Source organism: Pseudorca crassidens, chromosome 20 (assembly GCF_039906515.1).
Source record: "Pseudorca crassidens isolate mPseCra1 chromosome 20, mPseCra1.hap1, whole genome shotgun sequence".
NCBI classification, from domain to species: Eukaryota; Metazoa; Chordata; class Mammalia; order Artiodactyla; family Delphinidae; genus Pseudorca; species Pseudorca crassidens.
In genome coordinates, this window is record NC_090315.1 from 48824091 (window position 1) to 48838336 (window position 14246).

A 14246-nucleotide genomic window follows, 5' to 3' on the forward strand; every position below is an offset into this window, starting at 1 on the left:
TTCTAGCCTACAGTGTGCCTGCATTGCACAGATGCAGCACATGAGACGGTAGCTTGCTGAGCAGGAAGCACTTTATGAAAGAGAAAGACCCCCTTCCTTGGGCAGACACAGTGCCTGGCCAAGGGCACAGGGCAAGGGGAGGAGAGCAAGGTGGGTTTCAGTCCCCAGCCTGCACAACTTTGCTCAGTGGATGGCCCTATTGTGTTGCTAATACAACAGCAGAACTGAGACTCAGTCCAGCCACATCCAACTCTGAAGTGCTGGTCCTTAACCTCTAAGTGTTCTTGAGGCTGTAGTGCTGGGTGGCATATCAAGGACCATTATTCTGGTTTCCCCTCGGGTGCACGGCTCTGGACTGACCCAGGGAAGTGGATCATTCTTTTAAGGGAGGAATTCCAGGTCTGATCAGCATGGCCATCCCTGTGACCTTTGACTGCAGAGTACCAGGGAGAAGGGATGTCAGTTCTAATAAGCACCCTTTTATGTCCCTGCTTTTTATAAAGGGATGCTTAAAAGCTTCTGTTTTAATTTGATTTTAAAGGCCAGCCATTTTCAGCCATTCCTGTGTTCTTTCTCTTACATGGAACGCAGGTATGTCACTTAAGGAGCATTGGAGAAGGCCCAGTTATCTACGTACATCCCACTCAGGTTGATTTTGGCAATATCTACGTCCTGAAGGACTCCCTCAGGATTCTCAACCTGTCTAACCAGTCCTTAATCCCCGCATTATTCAAGGCATGCATGGTGAGTAGATGGTGGAACTGTCACTGAAAACACAGCTCTGCCTATATGTTAATAGGCAGTGGCCTTATTTTGGCAACATGCCTTTGAAAATGATCACCAGAAGCAGAGATTTAAATGGTTCAACTGCATTAAACTATGTTATTCTCATCCCCACTTCCTCTTTATTATAATCTTTTTGTTGATTTAGAAACACAATATACATGTAGTTTGGTAAACAAGCCAATGTGTTGACTATAATCCCAGTTCAGGGAGATGCTTCAGACACCTCCTTACTGAACTGTTCCTGAGCTCAGCCCCGCACTTCCAGAAAACGCTTTTTAAATGTCTCTATAACTGGAAATGCTTCCTTGTATTTAATTTGAAGCCATTTGGCTACAGACTTGTTAGTATGCTTATTCTATTTTTATTCTCTCTTCCTTCTGGCAATATTTTAATGTAGTTTTTAAGGATGTAGGAAATACAACAAGATGGTAGTTTCCAAAAGTAGAAATTAAAGAACACAGCAAAACAAAGATAGATAGAAAAATAGATATAAATTGGTTCTAGAAATGAGTCTGTCTTATTTCTGTGTATTTTATAATGACATTTAGATCCACTAGTCTTCTATAAGCTAATTTTTTAAACAGAGATACCAATTTTTTGCAGAATTTAGGAATTTCTAATTCAGTAATTGAAACTATTCTTGATTTTAAAAGAAGTTTTCTAAATTTAAATATAAAATTTAAAATAGTTTAGCCTTTCTCCTATTTCCAAATTAATTGACATTTGAATGAGTACTGACATTTGGTTTCAGCATTTGTCAGATATTTCTTTTTTTTAATTTTATTTATTTATTTATTCGTTTGTTTTTGGCTGTGTTGGGTCTTCGTTTCTGTGCGAGGGCTTTCTCTAGTTGTGGCCAGCGGGGGCCACTCTTCATCATGGTGCGCGGGCCTCTCACTGTCACGGCCTCTCTTGTTGCGGAGCACAAGCTCCAGACACGCAGGCTCAGTAGTTGTGGCTCACGGGCCTAGTTGCTCCGCGGCACGTGGGATCCTCCCAGACCAGGGCTCGAACCCGTGTCCCCTGCATTGGCAGGCAGATTCTCAACCACTGTGCCACTGTGTCAGATATTTCGGAAAAATCAATTATTGTTAATTTTATAAAATATCAGCGGGAATAGGATCATAGTTTTCTATCGACTTGTAATGGCTCCTCAGAGTCATTGGTCCCAACTAGGAGCCATTTATCATTATCATTATTATTATATTATCATTTGTCATTACTCCTTGTAAAGATAGTGATTTCCGGTACAGTCACTGCTCTTTTGAACATGCGATTCAGACACAAGCCCACTCTTGATCTAGTGCCTTGTTGATCTTGTATAATGAATAATGTTGAAAGAAAAATCCTACAGAAAAGGACACCTTCTCTAGTCTTTATCCAGTGAGTCGCCGTTGGTGTGTTTGGTGGAAGCATGGGGTATTGCCTAGGAAATGTGGCTTCCGGTCCAGTTTTGTATGTGCAGAGTTCACAGTGGGTAGGAGGAGTCATCCAACCTGTCTGAGATGATGAGAGGGGGAATGAGAGGGTCCCAGTGGATTACAGAGGAAGGAGATGGGCAGAAACCACAAGAATGCTTACATACAAATACAGCAAGGATTCCCTTCCTCACTGCCTCCCCTTTCATTTTCAGATATCTCCAGATTTCACAATTTGTGGTAACTTTTGGTACATTTTAAGAAACAAAAGCACATCAAGGATCTGTTGTGTTTTACTAATATAGTATATATGTTGAATGACCCATATGGTTGTTAAAATGGGACTTTTTCTTTTCCATAAAGGTTTTCATGATTCCATCTTTTGATTGTTTAGTATCATCTTAAAACAGCAAGCTCCAGTTCCAAGGCGACAAAAGTGTGATGTTCTTCCCTCAGGCTCCTCGTGGAAAACTGGCGTTTATTGAGTTGATTACCTTTATAGCATAAAAGTAGTTTCAACTGTATTTCTCATAGGTGAAAATTAAACTCCTTTCATATTTCGGCTGGGATTTTTGATGGATTTCCTAGTAAATACTATGTGTGTTAATATAGAAATTGAATTACACTAACTTAGAAATTAACTACAGTGGAGAAAGAAATTGAAATACCGTTTATTAAATTTCAACTTGATATACCATACTGAATCTACAAATTCATCCTTACAGGAATCACTAAACATTAGGAGAGTTTCAGTTAATAGTTGTTTGTTCCCTAACCCCAGCGCTCAGTGCCCCCGTAAGTCGTGGTCAGATAATTATTGCATTTAATTTCTTGCTCACTCAGAAATAAGTAGGGCCAAGGGCACAGTCTTCATTTCTTATGTTATCACTACAAATCCATGTCTGGAAGTTCTTCTCTTTTCTGCTGGGTGCCCTAAAAGGAGGGGTCATTCTCTCCCCTCTTTTGACTGCCAGTCAAAAAGTCCACCCTCCCCAGATGCGGCACCCACTGCCAGCCGTCTGTCATGCTTTGCTTTGGAATGTTTGAAGTATCAGCCTCCCCTTGAGGTTTTGAATGGGCCAACTTACTTGGATTAAGGTGAAGGACTCCAAACAATAGAGTAAGTCACCTCTGGTTTGCGTGGGGTAAAAAATATCAGAATGTGAGAGCAGACCATAGAAAGACCCTTTTGGCAAGAGTGTGTGGGCTCTGCTTGTGCACACGGCGCTCCTGTCGGGATGACAGCAGAAATGAGGGCGAGGATGTGGTCCCTGGCCACTGGGACCTCAGCCCTGGGCTGGAAGATAGATGCCTTCTTTGCATGGGTGCCCCTTGCTAGGTGGAGCAAGTGCATTGCTCAGCACTTGTTTGGAAGCATTTGGAATTCTTTTTCATTTACTCTTGGCTCTAATTCAACCTCAGGTGTACCGTTAACTCGAGAACTTGTGTACAGGTGTCAGTGACACCTTGGGATTCAGCTGGCACTAAAACATTTTCACAGCGTCCTTTGCCTCTGTGATCTGCAAGAGAGCCCCTTGCAGTTAGGTCTTTATAGAGTTTCCAGGATCCAGGAAGCAGTAATTCTGATGTCTCATTCAAGCAGTTCTTTTTAAACATTTTTTTGGTCATTTGCCATAGAAATACACAGTGATGTGGCATCAAGGGAACCATCAGGCTTTCACATCTCCTTCTGATCCTAAGCCATCGGGTTATTTTCTTGTGTAAGTAGGGATCCCCCTTTTTATATTTACTTATTTATATGCCTGTCTCCTTCAAGTGACAAGGGTCTCTGCTTTGAATTTCTGGCACATGTTTGTGTTAAATCAAGCTTATGTACTGTATTGTTCAAATATTTTACTGCCTTAATTATTTGTATGATATAATAGTTTCTGATATAATTTTATCAAAATCTCCCACTTTTCCATTTCTCCTTGTAATTATGTCAACTTTCACTCCATATATTTAAAAGCTATGTTGGTAGGTGCATATAAATTCATGACTTATATATCACAATATATTATTCCTTTTTTCATAGTAAGTTGTCCATTTTAGCCCCTATTTATGCTTTTTGACTTAAATTCTATTTTGCCTGATAGAGATAATGCTACATCAGCTTTCTTTTAGCTAGCATTTGCATGATATATCTTTTTCATTCCCTAATTTTCAGGATTTTTTGGTATGTATTGGTTTGTTTTGTGTGCTGATTTGTTTAGACTCTCTTAAAACACCACATGACTGAATTTTTTAAACGCTAATGATAGACTCTGTCTTTTAATTGGTGAGTACATTAGTTTTCTATTGCTGCTGTAACAAATTTGTTATCTTACAGTTCTGAAGGTAGTCTAAAATGTGTCTATAAGGCTGTGTGCCTTTTTGAGACTCTGGAGGAGAAACTACTTCCTTGCCTTTGCCATCTTTGGAGGCCACCTGCATACCTTGGCTCATGGCTCCTTCCTGCACCTTCAAAGCCAGCAGCAGCATAACATCTTTGCTCTCTGACCTCTGTTTGCATTCTTACTTCTTCTCTGACTGTGACCCTCTTGCCTCCTTCTTATAAGGAACTTTGTGGTTACATTGGGACCACACCAATAATCCAAGATGATCCCTTCATCTCAAGATCCTCAATCATATCTGAAAGTCCCTTTTGACATGTAAAACAACATATTCACAGATATCAGGGATTAGGATATGGACATCCTTGGAGGGCTACTATTCAATCAACCATACCAAGACTAACCTTTTAAAATTTATTGTGATTATTGAAATATATGGACTTACTTCTACCATGTCTTTCCTATATACTATACTGTTTTCTACTTTAGTTTTCTCCTTTTCTGCTTTGTACTGGATTGATAAATTTTCTCCAAGCCCCCCTCCAACCACTGCTATCTTATGTACATTTTTCCCATACTCGTTTGGAGGCTATAGATTTTATTTATTTATTTTATTTGTTATTAACCCTAACAAATAAATGTTATCTTTTTCTAACAATAATGAAAGAAATCAGTATCTTGGTCCTCCTCAAGATAAGACAAGGACCCTATCACACATTTATTATCTCTTAACCTTTCTTCACACCTGTCATTTGTAATTATTGTGTAGAATTTTGGATCTTCTCTTCTTTCCACAAAGTTGCTGAATTTTGTCATTCAGTAACTACTCACTAGTTATCAAAATATTTCGTGAATTTCTCTTTATTCTTCTTTTATTTCTTGTATCTCTCTGCTTCCTTCTTGGTTTGTATTTCTTCTTGGTGAATTATATCCCTTTAAGTTCTATGCTAGAGGTTTCATAGTTTATGTATATTTGACTATATCTTGATTTCACCTTCAGTCTTGCATGCTAGTTTAGCTGAGTATAAGAATCTATTTGACAAGGGTTTTTTTCCTTTGTACATTGATCTCTGGCATCAATTGTTGCTGATAAAATTTTGCTGTTAGCCTGATTATTATTCCTTTATTGGTAATTTGTCTTTCTCACTAGTTGCTTTTAAGACTGTGTTTTCATTTTTTATTTTCTTAAATTTCTCTTTACTGTATCTGAAGATTTGACCCTTAAATACTGGAAAGTTTTTTGCCATCATCTCTTCAAATGTTTCTTCTCTACCGGTCCTTCTATTTTCTACTCTGAGGAAAACAATACACATATATGCACATGCACACACACACACACACACACACACACACGCACGCAAATGTTTCTGTGCAATTCTACAAGCTTAATTTTATTTCCATCCATATCTTTCATCTCTTCATCCATCTCTTCATCTCTCTGTGGTGCCTCCTCAGTGGTATGTTCCAGTTTCCAAATTCTCTTTTTGCTTTTGGCAAATCAAGTTTATCTTATCTACTTACTTTTTTAAATACATTTATTTATTTATTTATTTATTTATGCTGCGTTGAGTCTTCGTTGCTGCACGCGGGCTTTCTCTAGTTGTGGCGAGCAGGGGCTACTCTTCATTGCGGTGTGCGGGCTTCTCATTGTGGTGGCTTCTCTTGTTGCAGAGCACGGACTCTAGGATGTGCGGGCTTCAGTAGCTGCAGCACGTGGGCTCAGTAGTTGTGGTTCGCGGGCTCTAGAGCGCAGTCTCAGTAGTTGTGGTGCATGGACTTAGTTGCGCTGCGGCATGTGGGATCTTCCCAGACCAGGTCTTGAACCCATGTCCCCTGCATTGGCAGCTGGATTCTTAACCACTGCACCACCTGGGAATCCTTACTTTTTAAATTTAATTTCGGTGACTGTACTTTTCAATTCCAAGATTTATAATTGGTTATTCATATCTGCAATTCTCAATTCATATCTTCATGTTTTTGTTTCATAATCCTTGTTTTATATATATTATCGTATCCTGAACCTCTACAAGGGTCTCGGCACATTTTCTAATCAATTTCATTTAGCTCTATTGATGCTCAAGAATGAATTCATTAACCTGTTGTTTGAGGTTGCATTTGGAATTTTAAATGATAAATTAATCAGGTGTGGGATATTTTTTCTCTCATTCTCAGTGCCTCTTATCTCCCTGTCTAGCATTTTTTCCATTTGTCTTCACCCTGAGCAAATCACTAGTCCAGAATCAAGTGTTGAGCCTTTTTTCCATGGGGATGTAGATTCAGTCATCACACTGGGCAGTGGCTTGGCCTGGAGCCTATCTACATGACAGTCTCTATTTCACCACCATAATGTCCACCACCACTGGCACAAGCCTGTGTGTAGACTGTAGCCTCAGGAACATCACAGCTTTGTTTAGCCTTCTTTCAAATACAAGGAATCTCTCTTAGCTTGGGACCTTGACCCTTATCCTTTACTTCCTGGAAGCTCTTTTTGGTTTCCGTTTTTCTCCCTTGAGCTTCCTTTACTAGAAGGTTATTGTTTCTCTTCCACTTCTGGCCCATATGATGTTTACCTTGTTTTTGAGTACAACTTTGCCTGGAAACCAGCATCAAATCAAAAAGACAACCTACTGAATGGGAGAAAATATTTGCAAATGGTAGGATTGATAAGAGATTAATATCCAACATATATAAACAGCTCATACAACTCAACATCAAAAAAAAGCACAATTAAAAAATGGGCAGAAGAACTGAATAGACGTTTTTCCAAAGAGGAAATGCAGATGGCCAACAGGCACATGAAAAGATGCTCAACATCGCTAATCATCAGGAAAATGCAAATCAAAACCACAATGAGTTACCACCTCACACCTGTCAGAATTGCTATCATCAAAAAGTCCCAAATAACAAATGCTGGCAAGGATGTGGAGAAAAGGAGACCCTTGTACACTGTTGGTGAGACTGTAAACTGGTGCAGCCACTGTGGAAAACAATATGGAAGTTTTTTTAAAAAACTAAAAATAGAACTACCATGTGACCCAGCAATTCCACTCCTGGGTATATCTCTGAAAAAAACATAAACACTAATTCAAAAAAATACACACACCCTGGTGTTCACAGCAGCATTATTTCCAGTTGCCAAGATATGGAAACAACTATGCCTGGCTTTTCATTTTTCAAAACATTATCTCTTTTTTCTGTGTGTTAGAGTAAAAGACATGTTTTAAAGCTTAAGCTCATTGATCTATTGTCAGTCCTCTTAACTGCTTTTTATAGTGCTTTATATATTATCAGTGAGCACTGACAAAAGGATGATGAAATGTATCTTCAGCTGGCATGAGAGAGCAGAGTTCTTACGTCTTAGCCTTAATTGTGAAAAATCTATAAAATAAATTCACAGTAATAAGGAGATAAGAAGAGAATAACATTCTAGTTTATCATGGTGGGCATCTTTTCTTTCACCACATAAAAGTCATAGCCATTCCAGAATGGACTGTGCTTTTCCTAAGCCATACCAAGTGACTCATTCAGTGACAAGAGGATACCAGTGGCAGTGATATCAAGAGACTTCCAGAAGCAAAGGTTTGTACTTGGCAGAGAGCTGTAAGCCTCTCACCCCCACCCTCACTTGAGACCTCTTTTACTTTGGCATAGCTAAATGTGAAACTCAAAAGACAGATTCCAATAGGTCATATTGATTATAAACCACCCTGAGAGAAGGAAAGCTACTGATTGAATGTTAGGTAACATGATGGGTCAGCACCTTCCCTGAATTTAGAGCGACAGCTCTACTGATTGAATATGATTAGTTCCAGTATAAGCTAGAGCCAAAATGAAAGGAGATTTGATTTCCTTGTCACTAAAGAGCTAGCCAGAAAATAAAAGAAAAATGTCTTGGTCTCCTGCATGCTTTGTAAACCTTTCCATCTTCATTCTGCCTATTCCAGCTCTTACTTAGCTTTAGCAAATTGTTTATGTTAATTAATTATTATTCAGGCATACAGTTAATACTTGTCACCACAGAGGGAGATTAAGGCAAAACTTCCTTCATATGGATCAAATGTGCTTTTTTTTTCAAGTTCTAATTTCCCTCCTCCATAAAAATCTATAACTTCTTCCCTATTACCATCATCATCATCAACCCAACTGCAATGGGCTAAATGTTTGTGCCCTGCCCTCCAAATTCATATATTGAAATCCTAACCCCCCAAGTGATGGTATTAGGAGATGAGACCTTTGGGAGGTAATTAAGTCATGAAGGTAGAGTCCTCATGAATGAGATTAGTGCCCTCATAAAAGAGACCCCAGAGAGCTTTCTCACCCTCTTCATCACGTGAGGATACAATGAGAAAAATGGTTGTCTGCAACCCAGAAGCGAGCCTGCTCATGCCAGAACCTGATCATGTTGGCACTCTGATCTCAGACTGCCATCCACCAGAACTGCGAGAAATGAATTTCTGTTGTTAATAAACCACCCAGTATAGTATTCTGTTATAGCAACCCACATTGACTAAGACACCAACTCATGTCACTTTTAAGGGATGCCTATTATTGTCATTATCAACTAAAGAATTTATTCTGCCTGTTTGTGCACTGACAGTAGACAGTCATCTTCAATAATAAGCTAGTACAAAATGAAATAAACACTTTTATATAATGAGAAAAGACAAGAAGAGATGCATGGTGTAAAAGTTTATTAATGGTATGAAATCCCCAACACACATACGTCAATATTATATGATGTTGATCAGGGAGCAGATCATATTCTTCCGTAGTCACATTTCATCTTCCCTGTCTCAAGTAAAAGGAAAGAGACTGGAGAGGCATATATAACATAGTAGAGCTCTCCATAGGGTGACACTTGGGGTATTTTTTTAAATGTCAGTTGCGATGAAGTTGTATGCAGCATTGTTTCATGCTTTGGAAGAAAAAAAATCCTCCTCTGAGATGTTAGGACATTAAACTGGGGTGTGTCTGGGAGGGGAGGACAACATTATCTGAGGGTGGGCATGGTCATGTGTCATGCACAGTTATCTTACATATGGTAGTCACTCAACAAAGAGTGGTTAAGTGTGTCAGTGCTGAAGTAGTATTCTGTACTATCGGCAGTGTAGGTACTGTATTCAAACAGATCCGGAATCAAGCCTTAACTGTGCGTGCACTGATTCTGGGCACGTTATTTAATCTTTCAGAGCCTTTGGTTCCTTCTCTTTAAATGGAACTAGTAATGGCATCTAGAAGATTAAACATGATAATCTATGTAGAAAGTGCCTGGTAAAAAATTAGCGCTCAGCATTCAATAGATGGTAGCTTTGATTATTAGTGTTGACAGACAAGAAGATCTAGGTGAAATGGCTTATGGAAAGACTTAAATTTTTATGACACTGTATCTTAAGATCTTTTATATTTTTCTTAGGTAAGAAAGAAAAAGAAATAAGGCACACTCAGAGAGGCCCCAAGGTTTCAAATTTAACTGATCCACGTAGTACAGTGCTCTGTCAAATGGGAACTCTAATGCTGCCTTTTTCCTTACTCTTCACTTGTTTCTATAATTTTTGACAGTGAAGCCATCTTATAAAATATAAAACATTTTTATTGATGAATCCATATGTGTTCTTCCACATCAAAGAAAAAAAGGTTTATTAGCAAATAACTTACTTTAGAAATTTCAGGTTCATTAGCTTTCTAATTCTTTAGCTCCTTGGGGCTTATTTATTCATGTATTTGTACAGATGCTTCCTGGCACTGTGAAAATCATGCCTATGTGCTCAGAGCAGTCCTATTTCCTTTTATTTAACTATCATCATGACTTGTGTTTGATATGACACTTTTCACTGTCTCTTTAAAAATTTTTTTATCTTAAAAATTTTTTTTAATTTTGTAAATTTTTTAATTAAAAAATTTTAATCTGTCTTGAGAAGGCAGTGACTTTCAGAAAGAACATTATTGTCCTTGTTCAAAGATACCTCCTTGTAGCCTTAAAAGATTGTTGAAAAAGAATAGATACATGTATGTGTATAACTGAATCACTTTGCTGTACACCTGAAACTAACCCAACATTGTTAATCAACTATGCTCCAATATAAAATAAAAATTAAAAAAAAATTGTTGGTACATATTACTTAAGAGCTGTGTAAATTACAGATACCTGCCTCCCTCATACAATCAAAGTCTGCTGGCCTTAAAATTCTCAGACTTAATGGGGAAATTAAGAGGTAGGGCAATTGCTTGACCAACCGGAACTCTCAGCATACCAAGCTCAGACCAAGCCCTTTCAATTCAATATATCATTCTGAACTACTTCCCTCTAAGAACAGAGAGAAAAGCTGGGCAAGATACGAAAAATCATGAGTTTCAGGGAATGATGGAGCAAACAAAGCCAATGACAACCCAAAAGAAAAAGGAAATTGAGAAATATATGTCCAGCGTTTGTGACTGCTTTTCCCATATAGTACCAGAAGAGGCTGAAAAACTGAAAGGAGCTTTCAGAAAACTCACTGGTCTAAGAAGGTAAACATTGGAATCAGGACAGGCTAGAGAGAGAAAAATTGGAGAAGAATGGACTTGGTAAGACTCCCAAACTTTTGGTTACTACTAGGAAAAGCTACATTCTGGGAACAAAAGTAAGCTAGTACGGACCATCATTTTAATCTCTGCCTATATAAAGGAGTTCCAGGATTGCTAGTTTTCCCCAACATCTTTCCTAGAAGCAAATATATAGTCTCACCAGAGGAAGACAACATTGTTCTAAGCCTCAAAGTATCTCTACAGTTTTCATACACAACGTCAAACAGTTAATTTAAAAATTACCAGGCATACGGGAGACAAATTAATATAAAACTACAATATGCTTAATATACTGAAGGAAATAAAAGGCAAGATTTAAAATTTTGGTAGAGATCTAGAAAGTATAAAAGAGAAAAAATGGGAATTGAAGACCTAAAAAATACAATTGACATTAGGAACTCAATAGATGGGTTTAACTGCGTATTACATACAGATGAAAACTGTGGAAGTGAACCGTCAGATGAAACTACCCAAAATGAAAATGTAGAAGAGTTGGTAAAACAAATGCACAGAGAGAGGGAGAGGAAGGAAGCTTTCATTATCTTCCATAGAAGCAAATGGATAAGGCTCAAACTGAAAAATTAAGAAGTAGCAGTAGATTACTTACAGATGTGAAGGTAAACACCAAAAGAAAATGCTAAAAATTAAAGGGGTTGCCCTCATTAATGTGCAACAATGAGAATGAGAATGAGAAGGGTGGGAGAGTGGGTTCAAGAGACAAGTGTTTTTCACAGTATACCTTCTTAAAAATATTTTTAAATTAATTTTTATTGGAGCATAGTTGCTTTATGATGTTGTGTTAGTTTCTGCTGTACAGCAAAGTGAATCAGTTATACATATGCATATATCCACTCTTTCTGAGATTCCCTTCCCGTTTAGGTCACCACAGATCATGGAGTAGAGTTCCCTGTGCTACACAGTAGGTTCTCATTAGTTATCTGTTTTTAACGTGGTAGTGTATATATGTCAATCCCAGTCTCCCAATTCATCCCACCCCCTCTTATCCCCCTTGGTAACCATAAGTTTATTCTCTACATCTGTGACTCTATTTCTGTTTTGCCAATAAGTTCCTCTGTATCATTTTTCTAGATTCCACATATAAGCAATATTATATGATATTTGTTTTTCTCTCTCTGACTTACTTCACTGTGTATGACAATCTCTATCCATCCATGTCTCTGCAAATGGCACTATTTTGTTCCTTTTTATGACTGAGTAATATTCCATTGTATATATGTATCACATCTTCTTTATCCATTCCTCTGTTGATGGACATTTATGTTGCTTCCATGTCCTGGCTATTGTAAAGAGTGCTGCAATGAACATCAGGGTGCATGCATCCTTTCGAATTATGGTTCCCTCTGGATATATGCCTAAGAGTGGGATTGTTGGGTCATATGGTAGCTCTGTGTTAGTTTTTAAAAGAACCTCCATACCGTTCTGCATAGTGGCTGTACCAATTTACATTCCCATCAACAGTGTAGGAGGGTTCCCTTTTCTCCACACCCTCTCCAGCATTTACTGTTTGTAGATTTTTTGATGATGGCCATTCTGACCAGTGTGAGGTGATACCTCATTGTAGTTTTGATTTGCATTTCTCTAATGATTAGTGATGTTGAGCATTCTTTTGTGTGTTTGTTGGCAACCAGTATATCTTCTTTGGAGAAATGTCTTTGTTTTGTTTTGTTTTGTTTTGTTTATGGCTTCCTTTGCTGCACAAAACTTTGAAGTTTCATAAGATCCCATTTGTTTATTTTTGTTTTTATTTTCATTACTCTAGGAGGTGAGTCAAAAAAGATCTTGCTGTGATTTATGTCAAAGGGTGTTCTGCCTATGTTCTCCTCTAATGGTTTTATAGTGTCTGGCCTTACATTTAGGTCTTTGATCTGTTTTGAGTTTATTTTTGTGTATGGTGTTAGGGAGTGTTCTAATTTCATTCTTTTACATGTAGCTATCCAGTTTTCCCAGCACCACTTATAGAAGAGGCTGTCTTTTCTCCATTGTATATTCTTGCCTCCTTTGTCATAGATTAGGTAACCATAGGTGTGTGGGTTTATCTCTGGGCTTTCTATCCTTTTCCATTGATCTATATTTCTGTTTTTCTGCCAGTACCATACTGTCTTGATTACTGTAGCTTTGTAGTATAGTCTGAAGTCTGGTAGCCTGATTCCTCCAGCTCAGTTTTTCTTTCTCAAGATTGATTTGGCTATTCAGGGTCTTTTGTGTTTCCATACAAACTGTAAAATTTTTTGTTCTAATTCTGTGGAAAATGCCATTGCATTGAGTCTGTAGATTGCTTTCGGTAGTATAGTTATTTTCACAATATTGATTCTTCTGATCCAAGAACATGGTATATCTCTCCATCTGTTTGTGTTGTCTTTGATTTCTTTCATCAGTATCTTATAGTTTTCTGAGTACAGGTCTTTTCCCTCCTTAGGTAGGTTTATTCCTAGGTATTTTATTCTTTTTGTTGCAATGGTAGATGGGATTGTTTCCTTAATTTCTCTTTCTGATCTTTCGTTGTTAGTGTATAGGAATGCAAGAGATTTCTGTGTATTAATTTTGTATCCTGCAACTTTACCAAATTCTCACAATATAACTTTTCTAGAACCATTTAACTTTGGAAATTGTGTATGTGTATACATTTAATACAAATAAAATTTAAAAATTTACGTCATGCTTCAGGACAGAGTGTGTAAGTATGCTACCATTTATGCAAGAAAAGTATATATGTAATAATATAAATACATATATGTCTAATTTTACTTATAAAGTTTCTCTGAAAAGCCAGTCAGAAAACAGCAAACAGTGGCTGCCTCGGGGGATGGTAACTAGTGATCATGCACAGGCATGAGAGAGAGAGAGAGACACTCATTATCCTTGAATCCATTTGAATTTAACACTGTGACGTGTATTATTTATTTTTAAAGAAAGAGCTTCTAAGAAAGAAAGAAACTGGGAATGAATCTGAAGCAAGAGAGCAGAGTTAAAATTAAATGCTCTCTAAAGAGAAGAGTGATCGTATCCTTTTAGAATGAGTTATTTATTCAAGAAGTATACGTGTGTCTTCTTGTTACACAAATAACGTTTCCTTAACTTCTGTTTATTCTATAAGGATAGAGAAAAAAATCACTGTATGCCACCC

At 37.7% G+C, this 14246-nt stretch overlaps 1 protein-coding gene across 1 annotated transcript in view; it reads left to right on the forward strand.

The window, feature by feature from the left end:
• HYDIN (HYDIN axonemal central pair apparatus protein) overlaps window positions 1-14246 on the forward strand; it is a 433808-nt gene that overhangs the window by 219430 nt on the left and 200132 nt on the right. Inside the window, exon 19 of the mRNA XM_067720656.1 lies at window positions 592-744. Coding sequence (XP_067576757.1) covers window positions 592-744 — 153 coding nt within the window. The remainder of the gene's footprint in view (window positions 1-591; window positions 745-14246) is intronic.